Genomic DNA, 20,194 nt, shown 5'->3' with positions numbered 1-20,194 from the left:
TCGGAACTGAGAGTGGAAAGGGGTGATAGGCATGTACCAACCTAAACACCCCTTCCAGGGATGAGGTGAAGATGTACATACATTTACTTTAACCTTCTGTTCTGCATTCAGTGCTCCTGGTGTGGCCACCTTGACACTGACAATACCAAGCACAGATTAGGTGAGCAGTTTGTGGAACATGTGCTCTGCAATGGGCTCAAGCTCCCAACTGCAGGCCTTTTTCAATTCCCCCTTCCGTTCCCACATCCATCCTCTGTCCATTCTTAGCCCTCTCCACTGCCAAGGTGAGACCCAACACAAACCTGAGGAACACCTCATATTGCACTTGGGTAGTCTACAATCCAAAGATATTAACATCGAACTTTACAATTTCATGTAACCTTCAGCCCCAGTGCCCCCACCTTCTGACTCTCTCTCCTTGTTCCTTCTGGCCCTTCTCCAGTCCCTTTACTTTTGTTGCCTTTCTCACAGTCCTCTCCAGGTCCATGTTCACTCATTTTTGTCCCCTTGCCAGTTCCAGCCACCCACTACCCATACATTTCACCCACCAGCTCTCCTCCCCACCCTCCCCTGGTCCTGATACCATCTCATTTCATCTTTCCCAATAATGGTTCTCATTATGGACTTTATTACTTATCAGGTCCCAGCATTGGTCGCCTTTGCTCATCGAGCTCCTGCAGCCATCTCCACCTTCAACCCCTCCTCCCCCCTGCCGCCTAGTTCCATGTTCCCCTTCTGTTTTTGCTTGCTTCCATCGATCATACTCCTGTCTCTGTCTCCCAAATCCACCCCTCCCCTTCCAAGCCTAGCTCTATCTGAGCACCACCCAACCCCATCTATGTCTCTCAGTTCATCAAGTGCTTCTGCTTCACCATTCTCCTCTCTACTGGCTAGCTTCCCTCTCCAATCAATTCTGACTCAGGGGTTTGATTAAAAATGTACAGAGCTCCTTTCTCCTTACAGATGCTGCTTTCCCCATTGAGTTCCTCCAGCTGATGGTTTTGACGCCCACATCAATTTTTCATAAAGATTTGTAATAGTTTGTGTTGGCAGATCACATCAACCACAGAATTGTCAGAAGTGCCAAAAACGAATTACTTAGAATTGAGCTTCTCCTGATCGTTTGTTTTGTATCATATCCAAAGCATTCAGGAAAGCCATATCTACTACATTTTGTCCTAAAGTGTCCTTGAGGATGAGAGTGTCATTGCCTTACATTCAATAAAAATGCTAGATTCAATCAAGGGGTCAGAATTTTAAGTGGTACCGAATACAAAATGTTGAAGTGCACAGAGATCTAATGCACGAAAGAGAAAGGGTTGACATCCAGTTACAGCAATTACAGACTATCCCGGGAGTATGGACAAACAAATTATCAACACCTCTACAAATGAACAAGCTTCTACTATTTAATTAAATTGGAAAGCCGGATATACAGTATGTACATAGATTTGTTCCTACTAATGGCAGAGCTAGTTTCCCAGCTTTCTGAACTTTCACTGTTTGTCATTTCTTGTCAGTGTCACGTGCAATTGATGCTATTCATTGCAATTCTGCGGAGATGTATGTGTATTTTCAGACTAACTGGCAGCAAACATAGCTTATCTGGGATCTGACAGGCTGAAGAGAGGTTGAGCTTTGCTGCAACTTCACAGGGCACTGGTGAGACCCTCCTGGAATACAGCTATGTCTCCCTATTTATGGAAAGATGTACTTACATTGGAAGCAATAAAAAGAAGCTCATGAGTTTGAATTTTGTTCGGAAGGGTCAATGTATGAGCAGAGGTTGGGTCTAAGCTAATTGGATTTTAGAAGAGTAAGAGGAACTGCAAGATAAACAGGAGATGTGTCAAGATGTTTCTCTAGCGATGCAAGCCATAAATAATTGACAATGTTATTGGCAGGTTGTAAGATTAGCTATTTAGCTGGGATGTGGTCGGTGGAGGAGGAGGCAGCACTCCCAACAAATAAGCACTGTGAAATGAGACAAACGGGAAATGACCTAGAACTCCTCGAGACCAGAAACCACCACTGGGAAGTTTCACTCGGGTGAAGGGAAAAGGGTAATGCAGCAGAGTCAGGTGTTCTCAGTGAAGTTCACACCATCCATATGACTGGGGCGAATGGACTGGTGAAAGTGCTTCAAGAGTTGGAATGGAGGAAAAGGGTCCCTGTTAGCTTAGTGCTCCACCATGTCCTGAAACACTGAATGTTCTTGCAGAGGAATGTGATACACATGAACATAAAAAACAGAAGGAGGAGACCATTCAGTCCACAGTGCCTGCTCTGCCATTCAATAAGGCATTGCCTAATCCTTAACCTCAGCACTATCTTTCTACACTAACCCTCATATCACTTCATATCTAAAACTCCATCAGTTTTTCTTGAATACTTTGTTCCTTAAGGTTGTCGTAGCCCTGGGGGAAGGAGGGGTGGTGGATATAAGCTCTCACTACCTATTACAATTTGGATCAGGTTCCTCATGTGTTACAAAAAGTCTGGCCGTTTAAAACTGAGCTATGCAGAATTTTTTCATGCAGCTGGAGGTTCATCCAGATGGTGCTGGAAGTGGATAAATATTTGAAATGAAGAAATAACACATATATGTTGTAGCTAGCATAAATCAGCTTTGAACATATTAATTAGTATGGCAAACCTAAAGGCATATTGCCATTTTTGATTACTTATAGAGTCATAGAAAAGTACAGTACTGAAACCAGCCTTTTGGCCCATCTAGTCTGTGATGAACCATCTAAAATGCCTACTCCGATCGATCATAACCCTCTATCCCCCTACCAGCCATACACCTATTCAAACTTCTCTTAAACATTGAAATTGAGCCCGCATGCACCACCTGACCTGGCAGCATGTTCCACACTCACATAGCCCTCTGAGTAAAGAAATTCCTCCTCATGTTCTTCTTAAACTTTTCACCTTTCACCCCTAACCCATGACCTCTATTTGTAGTCCCACCCAACCTCAGGGGGAAAAGCCTGCTTGTATTCAACCTATCTATACCCTCGTCACTTTGAATATCAAATTTCCCCTCAATCTTCTACGTTCCATGGAATAAAGTTCTAACCTATTTTATCTTTCCTTATAGCTTTGGTCCTCCAGTCCCAGCAATATGCTTGTAAATTATCTCTGAACTTCATTTACATCTTTCCTTTAGGTAGATGACCAAAACTGTACACAATACTCTTACTTAGGCCTCACCAACATCTGAAACAACTTCAGCATAACATCCCATCTCCTGTACTCAATACTTTGATTTAAAGGCCAATGTGCCAAAAACTTTCTTTACGACCCTATTTGTCTGTGCCACCACTTTTAATGAATCATGCTCAAGCAATAAGTTCAAAATATATCAATACAAAAAATATCCATCTAATCTTGTGTGTTAATAGGCAGGAACAATTTAACTTGTTTGATTCTACTTAATTTATTGAAAAGCTTGGGAGAAACAATCAGCAATACCACCCAATGAAAGAGGATTATTAGTGCAAATAATAATGTATCAGAATATATATGCTTCAATAAAAAATAATTATTGCCCAAAATATGTTCCTGGTGAATTTTGCAAGGTTCAAATGAAATACATTCTTACAGAGAAAATTATTAACATGTTGAAAATAATTCCAGGACAACTGAATAGCAAGAGAAATGGCGGGATGTTACAAAGTGTTTTTCTAATAAAGGGAACTGATGCAGACCTTGCCACTTTGTTCTGTATAGGGGAAATTTTCCTTGTCATACAAATAATCAAGAACACAAGTAAAATCAAACATGTAAAAACTTACATCTAACTTAGATATAAATAACCAATAAATCAAAGTGCAATATACCAACCATCGCTGACGCTGCTAGGCACATATGGAAAGCAGAAGAAAAGAATAAATAAAATTACAATATAATACAGTACCATCAATCATTTGACATTTCATGATTAAATACTTGTTTTTGAAGAAGTGTCAGTTTCAACTTAACAAAAAAATTATTATTGTCAGTTTACAAAGAAGGCATTAGCTACTGAAGAGTACTTTTGACATATTTGGCTTCTGAATCAGTATAAATATGTATGACCTCAAATTTACGTTTGACATCAGTACCTCTTAAATGTGATAGATATTACATGTTCCATTGTTACTTGACAATGTAATATCCATCAATTTACACGTAAAAACACCCACAAACACTGTTCCTCTGAGGAATTTGCAGCTTGTGACCCCATCCTAACCACATAAACGAAACGTTCATTGGATACCTTAAGGTATTTCAAAACTATTTAAACATGTTTCCAAACCATGAATACACTGAATTGTAGCAAATAAACATACAGTTATAGATTTGTGGCTGGAGAAACAGCAGAGATTGAAATAACTTTAAAAATTCACAACAGATTAGAAACAGAGGCATTGCTTGGAAAAATGAGTTTTCACTGTAAAGGCAGAACTTGTTTTAAAGGAAAGCATCCTATCATACTTGAAGCAAAGATTATAACTTTTTAAAAATTATTGCTTAAATACTAACTTACAAAGAAACAGACAATTATCTTAATTGTAGCACTGCTAATCTTCAAAATTATTTACTATAATCTATTTTAATTCTAGCAAATTATGTTATATACCGGTAGTATTCTAGCCACAAAAGTTTCACCTGCACCGTAAGCTTTACACATGTCCTACTTGTATTAAGAAATATATTTTAGATTACATTTTCTCCCATACATGACATTGTACACAAAACAGTTTGGCTGGCACAATTATAACATTTCCCTCCTAATAACCAATTATCTACTTAGTTTAATGGTTGAGATTCTGTCATGCATCAAACACAAGGACTAATTCCGATGTCCATCACATCACTTTTAAGCTCAGAAGCACAAAACAATGGTTTTCAAAGCCAGGAGACATCAATTTTCATTCTCAGTCAATTGCTGTGTGAGTTCTGAATAGAAGTTCAAAAGTAGATGGGGAAATCACATAAATTTATCTGTCAAAAAATAATGTGGCCTGGGAAGACATTTGTTATCTAATTGGTCTAAAAGTTCAGTGATAAACTGGAATGGATGATGGACTTACTGGAATTGAAATAGCTGGATGTTACAATAAGATCAACAAGCCGATAATCTAAAGGTCACAGTTTTATCACAACATTTTATAAAATATATAAAATACTGAAAAGAGCTGATCAATGCAGCCAACAGAGTACCTTGCAATTAAATTCAAATTTTAGGAAATTGTTAATATGCACTCTGTTCAAATGTAAAATTTCATCAGTAAAAGGGAGGAAATAGTCACAACAAGCTGCAGCAAGGCAGCACATGTAGAGCAGAAAGGGGATCTGAACTAAGCTTCTTCAAGTTTCTTGAAGAAACAGTGCTCATTGATATTCTAGCCCATTCATCAGCAACCCCACCACCATCAGCTCTCCTTTCTCCACCATGCAAACTACATGAGTTATGTTTCATTTTTCAATGTTTCATAAAAAAAGCACAAACAGAAATACAGTAATGAAAGAGCAGGAATCATTAACCAGCACTTTTCATTTTTTGTTGCTCTAAGAAACAATGTTTGAAAAGATACATGGAAGTTTCTAAGTTTCGTGGCATAATTCAATAGTATTTACAGGAGTTTAGAGGAAGAGTCGTTATCCCAGATAATTTCAGCGTTGTCTGTAGAATTTCAGTATCATTCACACTGATGGGTTAAACCTCATGCCATGCAAGCACAGCATGGAATTTGTGAACAAAATGTCACTGAAAGGTAAGAGCCATGTTCATTCCAGGGTTCTGCTGAATTTCTCCCCAATTTGGGACAAGTTGCTGAGCAGATATCATCAGCTTTCACAAGAATTATTAAACAAAATCTTTTGAGGTATATTTTGAGATATTCAAGTCTGCAGATGTTAGACAGGTGGCAGTGGGACTGTGAGAAAGATGCAGAGGGACTTCAAGGGATACAGATGGATTTAGTGAAAGGGCAAAAGGAGACAAAAGATTATAGAAAAATGTAAGGTCATTTACTTTGGAAAAGAAAATAAAAAGGCAGGTTTTATGTCAAATAGTGGAAGGCTGAAAGGAACTGGTGTTGAAAAGGTTTTGGTAGAGTTTGCACACAAATCACACTAATATGCAGGCTTGGTAAGCAATTAGGAATTCATGACCTTCAAATTATTTAATGCCTTGATAATATGTATGATAGAGTGTACAGGTCAATTCTTCCCATCCAAGGAAGGACATATTTATGTCTGAGAACATAGTGAAGGTTCAGCATATTAATTAAATTTGTTGCATGCTTAGACATAAAGCAGACTATGTCTGTCATTTTGAATTTAGAAGACTGAGAGATGATCTTATTGAAAGGTACCACATTCTTTGAGCTTCACAGGATATGTGAAGTCGATTTTTCTCTTGACTAGTGTGGCCAGATCCATTGATCCCAGCCTCAGTATAAGATGGATGACTATTCAGGACAGAAATTAAGTAATATTCTGTCAGCCAGAGAATGCAGATTCACTGGAATTCACTACTTATGAACCCTGATGCCAAGTATACTCAAAGCACAGATTGATAGATTTTCATTGAAATATTATTGAAACTGAAGGATATAAAGCTAATGCTGGAAAGTGGCACTGCGGTAAAAGAACAAATATGATACCATTGTATTAAGATATGCAGTGGTCTAGCCCTGATTCTAATGCTTGTGAAGAAAGGGAAAAGGAAATTAGGTGAGGTACTCCAAGGGTGTTCTTGGGCACTTCCATGATCAGATTTAGGTCAACACTCCCCTGATATGGTGACAACTTTGGTTGTAGTCATGAATGGTAATATGATTTAGTTGAATGCATACAGATATCAAAAGGTCTCTCTCTAATGTACTTTGGATGAGAAAAAGGAATATAAAACATAATAAGCTTTTCCACTATTTTTGGCAAAAAAAAAACTCTAGTAGAAATCAAACATTATTTTATGATTTATTAATTATAAATATGAATTTAAAATTTATAGTCATGCACTTCTCATTGATGAAAAGTCCAAAGTAAATGTTTATTTTATCTGAAAGTGGACCTCACAGTAAGAAAATATGTTTTGATTGTAGAAACCAAAACACCTTAAAATGCAATAGGGTGGCTTATTTTGTTTAAAAAAAACAAGAGATTCTGTGAAACAATGCAGCTTTGAGGGCCCTGCTACAATTTTGTACAAGGACTTTTCGGAGCAATTTTTAATGGGAATGTACAAATCACAGACCTGCAGGATCACAAGCAAAAACTGAACACTACTTCGTGTGTTACTTCAACATGGGGAATGTAGATTTCAAAGTACAAGCTTCCTAATGGTGACAACTATACAATCCAAGTAGGGCGGTTTAGGGCAGATTTGCCTTAGAATTGGAAAGGTGATATAAAACAGCTATCTCCAATGGCAACTAATGCAAATCCAATTAATTTTAAAATCTCAGACAGGCAGTTTTTGTTTTAACTGTACAGAATGGACTAATATATAGTTAAGTAACAGACCAGGTGAATATTGGAACAGGTTCAGGAAGTCAGTTTGAACAACCCTGTCCCCGAATTGTTTCTTAATTCTATAAATTGCTTTAGGATCTTTGCATTACCAGAAGCTGCAAACCTGTCAGGACCTGAAATGGTTGCTTTCCCAATCATTTTCTTAGAAAATTAAAGAGATTGTCATATTGAAGACATTGGGATAATTAAACCATGATGGTCAAATTCTCCTTTGATGTTCCATCTTTACACTGGAAAACTATGTAGGAACAAAGTTCTAACATATTTTGGAACATGAAAATACTTCAAGGGAGAGAGTGGGACCACTCAACGATAAAGGGATAACATTTGCTTGGATGCAAAGAATCAAGTGAGGTACTTAATGAGCATTTGCTTCAGTATTTACCAAGGAAAAAGAAATCAAGGACTAGGAGATCAGTGCTGAGTGTATAAACAAGTTAAGGCATTTAGAGATCAAGGAGGAGGAAGTATTGGGCCTTCTAATGTGTACTAAGGTGGATAAGTTCCCAGGGCCTGATGAAAGGAGGAGGTTATTGAAGGAGACAAAAGAGATTGCTGGGGCCCTGACCAATATATTTGTGTCCTCTCTAGCCACAACTGAGGCCCTGGAGGACTAGCAAGTGGCTAATGTTGTACTCAATTCAAGGGAAAATCTTGAGAACTATAGAACAGTGAGTCTCATGTCAGTTGTAGGGAAATAGCTGGAGAAAATTTTTAGAGGCAGGATATATGAACATTTGGAAACTCATAACCTGATTAGAGAGAGCCAGCATGGGTTTGTATTTGGAAGGTTGTGACTTACAAACTCGATTGAGTTTTTTGACAAGGTGACAAGAGAGATTGATGAGGGTAGGGCAACAGATGTTATCTACACAGATTTTAGTAAGGCATTTGACAAAGTCCCCCATTGGAGGCTAACCCAGAAGATTAAGAAGCATGGGATCTGTGGTGAATTGACTATTTGGATTCAGGACCAGCTCGCGCATAGAAGACAGAGGATAGTGGATGAAGGAACTTAATTGAGCTGAAGGTCTGTAATTAGTGGAGTTTTGTAGGGATCTGTGCTGGGACCTCTGCTGTTTATGATGTACATAAATGATGTGGATGAAAAAGTAGATGGGTGGGTTAGTAAATTTGCAGATAATACCAAGATTGATGTAATTGTGGACGGTGTAAAAGACTGGCAAAGAATACAGGACAATGCGGATGAGTTGCAGATATAGGCTGAAAAATGGTAGTTGGAAATTAATTAACTTTGGTAGAGTAAATGCAAGGAGACACTACATGTTAACGGCAATGTCCTTCACAGTCTGGCTGAGCAGAGAGATCATGGGATCCAAGTTAGAGGCCACATGGGTCAATAAGGTGGTTAAGAAAGCTTATGGAATGTTTGCTTTTATTAGTCGAGGCACTGAGTTCAAAAGTCAGGGGGTTATGTTGCACCTTAATAAAACTGGTTAGGCCACATCTGAAGTATTCAAATCACAAACAAAAGAAAATCTGCAGATGTTGGAAATCCGAGCAACACACACAAAATTCTCCCCCACCTTCTTGCTCTAACTCCTCCCCTTTAATCCCCAGTCCCAATGAAGGTTTCGGCCCAAATCTTCAACGGTACTCTTTTCCATAGATGGTGCCTGTCTTGCTGAATTCTTCCAGCATTTTGTGTATGTTTCTCTGGAGTATTGTGTGCAGGTCTGGTTGTAGGAAGGATATTGAGGCTTTGGAGAATGGCGCAGAAGAGATTTGCCAGGATCCTGCCTGGTTTAGAGGGCATGTGCTATCACGAGAGGCTGGATAAAATTTGGTTGTTTTCTTTGGAGTGTCGGAGGCTGTGGGGAGATCTGATAGAGGTTAACAAAATTATGAGAGGCATAGATAGAGTGGACAGAGAGTATCTGTTTTCCAGGGTTGAAATACTCAATACCATGCATTGAAGGTGAGATGTAGTAGGTTCAAAAGGCATGTGAGGGGTAAGTTTTTTAGTCAGAGAGTCATGGATGCCTGGAATGCGCTGCCCGCTATGGTGATAGAGGGAAATGCATTAGGGGCTTTAAAGAGACGTTGCACATGGATGCAAAGAAGATGATGGGATATGGACACAGTGTAGGCAGGAGAGATTAGTGTTTGGGTGTTTTTGCTTTGCTTTTAAGTTGCTTTGGCACAAAATTGTGGTCCGAATGTCCTCTTCCTGTGCTGTTCTCTTCGATGTTCTATGAAAACCAGTCCCAATTCCAGATTTGCACCCAAATCCATGTCAATGCTGGAATGTCATAGAGCAGATTTAAATATATTGTATCAATTAATGACACTGCTGCAGTGCGCCCATGAAAAACTGCAAGATAATTTCCCTAAGGTCTGATCTCTGTGCAATGAGTGAGCAATTGCTCAATTTCTTTCCGTGGCATTTTGCCACCTCAGTGAATTTCTAGCCAAATGTATTAAAGATGACTCTGCGTGAAAATGAGTATTAAAAGCAATATTATAATTTTATTTGAACCTTTATCATAATTACCTTTATACCCTGGGGGTACAACTATAACTTAGGCCAACTATGACACATTTACTTTTCTCATGCTGCAGTTACTAGGGTCGGAAAACAGCTCTGAGCATTATATACTTTCTGTTTCAATCTATGGAAAACAGAAGGCTCTGAAGACAACAGAACACTCATTAAGTTTATTAGAGCTGACACTGAAAACAAAACAAGAAGAAAGTGGCTTTTAAAAATGTACCCTGCATAGCCACAAGAACATCTCTTTGGTCACAGAAACATAAAAGACCTACAGCACAATACAGGCCCTTCCGCACAAAAAGTTGTGCCGAACATGACCCTACCTTAGAAATTACTAGACTTCCCCATAGCCCTCTATTTTTCTAAGCTCCATGTACCTATCCAAAAGTCTCTTGAAAGACCATAACGTATCTGCCTCCATCACTATTGCCGGCAGCCCATTCCACGCACTCACCTCTCTCTGAGTAAAAAAACTTACCCCTGATATTTCCTCTGTATCTACTCAACAGCACCTTAAACCTGTGTCGTGGCAACCATTTCAGCCCTGGGAGAAAGCCTCTGACTACCTACACGATAATTTCCTCTCATTATCTTATACACCTCTATCAGGTCACCTCTCATCCTCCGTTGCTCCAAGGAGAAAAGGCCGAGTTCACTCAACCTACTCTCATAAGGCATGTTCCCCAGTCCTGGCAACATCCTTGTAAATCTCCTCTGCACCCTTTCTATGGCTTCCACATCCTTTCTGTTGTGAGGCAACAAGAACTGAGCACAGTACTCCAAATGGGGTCTGACCAGGGTCCTATAGAGCTGCAACATTACCTCTCGGCTCCTAAATTCAATTCCATGATTAATGAAGGCCAGTACACCATACGCCCTCGTAACCACTGAGTCAACCTGTGCAGCTGCTTTGAACGTCCTATGGACTCGGACCCCAAGATCCCTCTGATCCTCCACACTGGCAAGAGTCTTACCATCAATACTACATTCTGCAATCATAGTCAACCTACCAAAATGAACCACATCACATTTATCTGGGTTGAACTCCATCTGCCACTTCTCAGCCCAGTTTTGCATCCTATCAATGTCCCACCGTAACCTCTGACAACTCTCCACACTATCCACAACACTTCCAACCGTTGTGTCATCAGCACACTTACTAACCCTCATCCATTTCCTCATCCAGGTCATTTATAAAAATCACGAAGAGTAAGGGTCCCAGAACTGGTTAGCAACCTCCATGCAGAATATGACCCGTTTTCAATCACTCTTTGCCTTCTGTGGGCAAGCCAGTTCTCGATCCACAAAGAAATGTTCCTTTGGATCCCATGCCTCCTTACTTTCTCAATAAGCCTTGCATGGGGAACCTTATCAAATACCTTGCTGAAATCCATATACACTACATCTACTGTTCTTCCTTCATCAATGTGTTTAATCACATTCTCAGAAAAATTCAATCAGGCTCGTAAGCCATGACCTGCACTTGACAAAGCCATGCTGACAATTCCTAATCATATTATGCCTCTCCAAATGTTCATAAATTCTGCCTCTCAAGATCTTCTCCATCAACTTACCAACCACTGAGGTAGGACTCACTGGTCTATAATTTCCTGGGCTAGCTCTACTCACTTTCTTGAATAAAGGAACAACATCCTCAATCCTCCAATCCTCCGGAACCTCTTGCGTTCCCATTGATGATACAAAGATCATTGCCAGAGACTCAGCAATCTCCTCCCTCACCTCCCACAGTAGCCTGGGGTAGATCTCATCCGGTCCCAACGACTTATCCAACTTGGTGCTTTCCAAAAGCTACAGCACATCCTCTTTCTTAATATCTACATGCTCAAGCTTTTCAGTTTGCTGCAAGTCATCACTACAATCACCAAGATTGTTTTCCATAGTAAATACTGAAGTAAAGTATTCATTAATACCTCTGCTATTTCCTCCAGTTCCATACACATTTTCCCACTGTCACACTTGATAGGTCCTATTCTTTCACTTCTTATCCTCACTCTCTTCACATAGTTGTAGAATGCCTTGGGGTTTTCCTTAATCCTGCCTGCCAATGCCTTCTCATGGCTCCTTCTGTTTCTCCTAATTTCCTTCTTAAGCTCCTTCCTATTAGCCTTATAATCTTCTAGATCTCTAACAGTACCTAGTTCTCTGAACCTTTCGTAAGGTCAGGTTTAACTGCATCCCAAAACTTTAAAATAAGGTTCTGCACCCCAAAATATGTTCTACAATTTGCGATCAGACACACTTGCTAGAAATTCAGAACATAATTTCACTCCTCCTTTCTCCCCCCACCCTTCATATTTTACACTTTGACATAGCAGTTTCATTTTGTTTTTAATATCCAGCCTGCACTTTTTCCAAGTGTGCTGTACATTGTACTGTGGTGATTCCTTGTTAAATAAAAAATATCTAACTAGTTGATTTCCGAAAACTTTTCAAGTACTTATGATTTTTTAATGAGTTTCACCTCACATTTTAACACAGTACAGTGAACAGTTTACTTAAAAGTTTTGCCTCCAAATTGAATTTCAGCTTGCAATATCATTAAGAATATGACTAAGAAAAAGCTGCAAATTATTCACCTGCATTTCATCCAGTTTGGACTGAATGTCTGGTGGAAAGTCCCCCCCGGCTGATATGAAAGGATCAAATGGTTCAGCACCAAAAATATCTCTTTCTGCAAAGGGTAATGAAGAATGTTTTAGTGTTTGCAAAATCCCAAATTGCAATGACCATAAAAGTAACAATTACTTAAATAACTGCCAACCTTGAAGCTGTAATTATTTTGAGATTATCTGCCAATATTACACCATAAGACACAGGAGCAGAATTATGCCATTTTGGCTCATCGAGTGTGCTTTTCCATTCAATCATGGCTGATGATCCCTCTCAACCCCATTCCCCTGCCTTCTGTCCATAATCTTTGATGCCCTTACTAATCAAGAACCTATTAACTTCTGAATGAAATCTATTTCCGTGCAAGCTGCACAAATAAATAACTATTTAAATGTACTTTAGCCAAGCAAAGAAAAATAATATTGTTAAAACATTCAACTTCAGTAAAACGGAAAGAAACTTAATGAATACATGAAAATCTAAACTATTTGCACTCAGTGACCACTTTATTAGGTGCAAGAGTGGAACCGTATGGTCTTCTGCCGCTGTAGCTTTTCCACTTCAAGGTTTAACCTGGTGAGCATTCAGAGATGCTCTTCTGCACACCACTATTGTAACACATGGTTGGTTGAGTTATTGTTGCTTTCCTATCGGCCTGATCCAATCTGGCCATTCTCCTCTAACCCCTCCCATTAACAAGGTGTTTTCAGCCCCCAATCTGCCGCTCACTGTATGTTTTTTCTTCCCGTACCATGCTCTGTAAACTCTAGAGACTGCTGTGTGTGAAAATCCCAGGAGATCAGCAGTTTCTGGGGTACTCAAATCACCCCATATTGCACCAACAATCATTCCATAATCAAAATCACTTTGATCACATCTCTTCCTCAACTTGATGTTTGGTATGACCAAGAACTGAACCTCTTGACCATGTCTGCATGTCTTAATGCAACGGGTTGCTGCAAAATGATTGGCTGATTAGATATTTGCATAACAAGCAGGTGCAGATGTGTACCTAATAAATGGTCATGGGGTGTATGTTTCAAATCACAAGCGAAAATATATTTGGCAGGAGACATGTTCAGCATTGAAAACGCACATACTGACAGTAAAAGTAATGTAGTATTTAAAATAATTAAAAATAACAAATATCAGAAAGTCGTGAAGTAGTATTTTTACAACTTACTGGTCTCAGAAGATCGAACTGGTAAAGGAGGGGGTTCAGTACCATTACTGGATGGCATTGGTAAAAGAGGCGATGCCGGTGAAAATGGAACCATATCAAATAAGTCTGTACTTGGAGATTGAGGAACCATGACCTTTTAAAGTACAAAATAAGCCAGAAATTAGGAGTACAATTATGAGCACTATAAATGATTTTATCATATAAAAATACAAATAATGTTCAATATTTTAACTTTCAAATGAAGCATGCAGTAAGCTTTTGCTGGCAGCACTATGACAACACTCCAATAGAAACTCAAAATATCTTCTGGAAGGATAAAATAAATATGCACAGAATGAAGTAAAATGCACTGATGTGTGGATTCAGAAGCTAAAAGATAGAGGAATTTCCACAAGATTATTTTCAATCTTTCCTTCAGGAATTTTCTGAAGAGATTTAAAAGAGCTCATAATTGTGATCATGAATCCAATTTACACTTATTTTTTCTAATGTAAAATGAACTCCTTACTCTTTGTTCCCTGAAGTAGTGAATCGGTAAGATTGTGGTTAAATAAGGGTACCAAAAGAAAGGGAATTGCAGAAAATACCAAAGACCTAATCAGCTACTGTGAGCTACGTGAATGACAACATGGATCCAAGGAAAAATCTTAAAAAAATTAAAGGTGGGAATCATTCACAAGCAACTGTTCATAAATAATATTGAAAACCTTAATGGTTTCCCAAAAATAATTCTTAACATGAGAAAAGCTGGGTAAACTTGGGGAAAAGTAAACCTTTGCAATATGTCGACTGCAGTCAGTATGGTTTGAAAATTACTATAATTTCAGAGAAGTTATATTTAATGAAATAATTTTGATTTTATACACCTCTGGAACAAGTTTTCCTTTTTGAGAAACTGCAAAGTAGACCACACTCAAGCTTTAAGAGGGTGTTGTCTGCATGGCTACTGTATTCCAACTCTTGTAAGGTGTGTTTGAATGCCAAATATGTACTTGAACATAAAATTAAAAATATACAAAGTTTTCTTTTAAAAACTAATCAAAGATTTATCTCCAAATTATTTACTCTTCACCTCTCTGCTTGCTATTGTGATTCAGGTATCAAATAGTTCACAACATTAATACAGTTTACTTATTAAAATGCCCTTCCTTATCAAAAGGGTTTAATAGCAATCATTTATGATATGATTATGAATATACAGGTAGATATATCTGATAAAATCAAAAATGAATGGGAGAAGGAACTTCAACTTTCTTTACCTATAGAGAAATGGGAGAAAATTTTTCTTCTATTTGTGCTAAACATACGTTGATTCAATTTAAAGTGGTACATAGGGCTCATATGTCTAAAGATAAATTAGCTCGTTTTTACTCTCATATAAATCTGATTTGTGATAGGTGGCATTCTGAGGTAGCCTCTCTGACTCATATGTTTCGGTCTTGTCCTCTTTTGGAAAAATTTTGGAAAGATATTTTTAATACATTCTCTACAGTTTTGCACATTGATTTACAACCTCACCCTGTTACTGCAATTTTTGGCTTACCAATGATTGATCTGCCCTCTGCAGCTCAGCGGATGATTGCATTTGCTACTTTAATGGCTAGAAGATCTATTTCATTGAATTAGAAAGAGATGAATCCTCCAACTACATCTCAATGGTTTTCCCAAACCATATCCTGTTTAAATTTAGAAAAAATTAGAAGTGGTACCTTTGATCCCTCAGATATATTTGAAGAAACTTGGAGGCCTTTTATTCAATACTTTCATAGAATGTAACTTGACCTTTTCCGATTCCTTTATATCATTCATTAATTTGAGTAGACAAGCAGAGTTGACAACACTAATGATTTTATTTGATATAATAGAATAGCCCAGCTTTGTTTAGCTTTCATTTTGTTTAGTTTAGTTTATTTTGTGTTTGGTTTTTCAATTTAGGGTTTTTTCCCATCTTTTTATTGTTTTTGTATCTTGTTTATATCAAGGGTTTGGGAGGTCAATTACATTGGTGTTATCTATAGTTTTTACTCACATGTTAATGCCAACAATGTAAATCCATTCCTTTTGTACTATTATGACCATTATGTATTTGTCTTTCAAAAATTCAATAAAAAGATTGAAAAAGAAAGAAAATTGCCCTACCTGTCCTCTTAGTCCCACATATCCTGTTTCGCAGTCATTCAATACTTACTCTCATGTTTAAAAAGTCCACAATTTTATAAGCATGTAGATAGATCTATTTAATCATTTTCATTAAATGACTTGTGGCAGAAAATTATGACCTGATATTCCCAAGAAAGCATGCTTAAGACGTTTTGACTTGAGCTCTGCACAAAATGAATGTCTAACTAAGCTACATATAGGTATGTCTTCAAAATAAAATTATTTCACTAACTGGAAACACATTGCAAATGCAAGTTCTTCATGATAGGTAAAATAATCTAAAGGATACAGCATCTTGTCTCACATTATTTCATGAAATGCGTAACTGAAGTTTAGAACAACAATAAACTAAAATAAAAGCTTATGAACAGTAATTAAGAAAAATAAAACATGTTGATGCATTTGTTTACCTAAATCTTGCATTGTGAACACATCTGTGAACACTTGCATAAATTGATGGTCCTTGTTGGGTTATTTATAGTGAAAGATAAAAGACCCAAAACTTGAAGCCAATTGTCTTTCATCTGAACTCAGTACTAATATAGATATCCACTAATATACCTTTGCAGATTCCCTGCTTAGTGCTTTCCTACTGCAAAGGACAAGACCTCGCTTTTTTTATGCATAATGCATTTATATCAGTGGGTCAAAATAAGCTCTATAAATTAAATAACTTAAAGAAATCTTATCACCACAAGACTTAGCTCTGGCCTTTGCAAGTTAACGATAACTCTAAGTTCACTGACATAAACTTTCAAAAACATAAATTTCAAACTAAAGAACTGAGGTATTTCAATACTTTCTTACAAATACTATTAATATTTTTTAAATGTTCATGAAAATATGATGAAAGGAAACATACTCACTTTTATCCCAAGCTACTTTTTGGACTCTCACTGTCTACACTGGCCTAACTTAGTGCAGAAGGCAAATTACCCTGTGGAATACCTCACAGCTGCAAACTTACCAGCAGAGCTTACCCGTCAAGTTTGTGACATTCTGTTTGCTAAATAATGTTAAAGCAGTACAGGATTCCCGATATTTTCCAACAGCTTCTGGGAACCTATGCTATAGATCAAGATGTCAAGTACAGTCTGTGGACACTGTCCCATTGGGATATGTGTCAATTTTCATGGGTGTTTTATGACAAAATGAAGCTTATTTCACTGAGATTTAAAACTGATGCCAGCTGTTTGGAGCTTTGCGTCTTGCACTCAGTCCACTGTGTGGGAGTTTGACCACAAAATGTACAGCATGTTTGAATACGTTTGTCATGCAATTGAATGAGAAAATAAAGGCACTACTCTAAATGATACACCATCATTCTTCAAAAAATTTGAATGTTGCTCATAAAATATAATTTTGCGATCACTTCATTATAATACCGGTTTTGTAATTGGTTTATCAAAAAAAAAAGTTTAAATCATCTAGTTACAGGCAGCAATAAATGGAAGATTGCAATCTAGCATTGTATTTTCAGATCAGACATACAAAATGCTTTCTGTCATCAGGTTTAACCTCTGTTCATTGATGGGTGAACAGGAACAGCAATGAATTTTCCTACACCAAATGTCTAAATTATTCAGTGTATTGTAAGTACATGCACTTACAATGCAATGTCAAAACAAAGCCACAGTACACTCAAAGGCTCAAATCAAAATAATTAAATAGTTAGAAACCATAAAATAAACCAATATGTTAAAAGCTCTGCATAGTTTTCCATGCCATAATACATTTCATAGGGCATGCAAAGCCATTTTAATACATTATTTATTTTGACTGGCAGAAAACATGCTTGTTAAAGTTACATGAGGTTGAAGAATACTCAGTCCATTGGCTGCTTGTTGTGAGCTGCTTTTGGGTGAAGGTGGTGTTAACAGACCCTCTGTTAAGCTGGAGCCAGAGGGGCTTGTTGGACTAAGTGTAAAAGAGACTATTTCAGGAAATAACATTTTTTCCATGCTATGGGACCAGAACAAGGCTGATGGGCTTTGACACAACTGCAGCTGCGTTCTGGAACTGATGTGCAACAGCTAAGAAAATGGCAGAAAAAGAGGAAAAGGTTTATTATAAGATAGTAAAACTTACTTTCTTGTTGTAAATTTTTCATTCTCTATTAGTTTTCTGCTCCAATTAAACATGCATTAATGTAACTCAGTGTATAAATTTTAACTGCTTCAATGAGAAATATCTAATATGTCTGCAATATGTACCCTTGATCCATAAATTTGCATTCATTCTTTAATGCAGATTATGCAAATAATGGATTTAAACAATAGTGGATTTACGGGCTATCCCATTTCAGATGGAAAAATTAAGATCTAGTAAATTCAAGGGTTTGCTCCTTCTTAACATAATCTTTAGAAAGAATCGCATTGTATATACACTTAGATTTATTATTAGTAACTGTACTAATAAATCAACCATACAAGACTGTAATGTAGTAAAATGATATATTATGCTTTATAGTTGCAAGCAACGGACAGTCAGCAGTTTCAAGCAGTGTCTTAAATGATATACCCATATAAACATGTAACAATTACAGCACAGAAACAGGCCATCTCGGCCCTTCTAGTCCATGTCGAACACTTAATCTCACCTAGTCCCACCAACCTCTACTCAGCCCATAACCCTCCATTCCTTTCCTGTCCATATACCTATCCAATTTTACTTTAAATGACAATATCGAACCTGCCTCTACCACTTCTACTGGAAGCTCATTCCACACAGCTACCACTCCCTTAGTGAAGAAATTCTCCCTCGTGTTATGCCTAAACTTTTGCCCCCTAACTCTCAACTCATGTTCTCAAACCGCCCTTTAAATTTTTCTTGGAACAGAGCAATATAGAAATGGTGCCACTAATTGCTACAATGGTTTGTTAGTATAATCACCTGATAATTGAAAACTTGACTGGGTCAGTGAGACCATTTGGAAAACAGTCTGTGAACTTTTGCGAGAACTCTTAAAGCAGCAGTAAATCCACTGAAGACAGTGGAAGGAGGATCAGCAGAATCCAGCAAGTGGGGAATTAACAGAAGTTAATTACATCTTTCACTCACCTCTACAATACTTCAAGTAGATCACATATTTGCTGTACAAAACTTGGTATGAATTTGACTATCGGCATTACAAGACAGTGACTGAAGGGTGGAGATGATTGGATATTAAATATCCAAGGATATCAAGTAATACAGAAGGGATAGGCAGGAAGATAAGGGAAGTGGAGTAGTGCTCTTAATTAAGGGTGAGATCGGGGTGATAGTGAGAGTTGATTTAAGATCTAAAGTGCAGAATGTAGAGATTAGAAATTAAGGCGGAAAAATCATTGGTTGGACTTGTCTATAGACTATCAAATAATACCATTACAGTAACACAGGCAATAAACTAGGAAATATCTGATGCATGTAAAAATACAATGGCAGTTGATTTGAGGGCATTAACTTGCACATAGATTGGGTGAATCAAGTTGCCTGAGACAGGCTTGAGCTGGCCTTCATAGAATGAACCTACAATTTGGTTCTGTGCAATGAGATAGGTAAAAGTTAACAAAACTGTGGAAGACTTTCAACAAGATTTCTCATTGTACTCAACAAATGTACATTCTAGTTAAAAGCAAGAATAGTGAGGGAGGGGGTGCAGCTTTGGATAACTGAGAAAATAAATGAAAGCATCAAGCTAAAAGCATATGCACATGAAATAGATGGAAACCATGGTAGCGTAGCAGTTAGTGTGACGCTAATACAGCTCAGGGCACCAAGGCTGAGAGTTCAATCCCGACGTCCTCTGTATATATGTCTATATGTCCTCCCCATGGAATGGGTGAGTTTTGTCTGGGTGGTCCAGTTCCTTCCACAGTCCAAAGATGCACCATTAATTGGTCATTGTAAATTGTCTCGTGATTAGGTTAGTGTTAAATTGGGGGTTGTTGGGCAGCACAACTTGAGGGCCATAAGGGCCTATTCCACACTGGAAGTGGGAAAAAAAACTTAAAAGGCAACAAATAAGGGAAGATAGATTATGAAAATAAATTAACATAAAATACATAAACATAATAACAGGGCTGGCAGTATCTGTAGAAAAGAATAGTCGACATTTTGTGCTGAGACCCTTCATAAGGACAGGGAAAAGAAGATGAGGCATCACAGTAAGAAAGTGAGGCAAAGGGGGAGGAAGA

General features: G+C 37.8%; 1 protein-coding gene across 19 annotated transcripts in view; it reads right to left on the bottom strand.

Annotated features, from left to right (window-relative positions):
• The window catches only part of LOC132392660 (PTB domain-containing engulfment adapter protein 1-like), a 403,579-nt gene that overhangs the window by 26,883 nt on the left and 356,502 nt on the right, over window positions 1–20,194 (bottom strand). For 17 of the 19 annotated variants that reach the window (XM_059966854.1, XM_059966835.1, XM_059966837.1 and 14 more), the window contains 2 exons: window positions 13,860–13,996; window positions 12,643–12,737 (listed from right to left, as the gene is read on the bottom strand). In XM_059966854.1, the coding sequence (XP_059822837.1) occupies window positions 12,643–12,737; window positions 13,860–13,996 (232 nt within the window). Of the gene's footprint in view, window positions 1–7,070; window positions 9,794–12,642; window positions 12,738–13,859; window positions 13,997–20,194 lie in introns of those variants that run through there. The other 2 variants (XM_059966855.1, XM_059966853.1) reach the window with 2 other exon arrangements.

Source organism: Hypanus sabinus, chromosome 4 (genome assembly GCF_030144855.1).
Source record: "Hypanus sabinus isolate sHypSab1 chromosome 4, sHypSab1.hap1, whole genome shotgun sequence".
Lineage (NCBI taxonomy): Eukaryota > Metazoa > Chordata > Chondrichthyes > Myliobatiformes > Dasyatidae > Hypanus > Hypanus sabinus.
The sequence above is the reverse complement of the archived record's forward strand: the minus strand, read 5'-3'. Positions and strand labels throughout refer to the sequence as shown.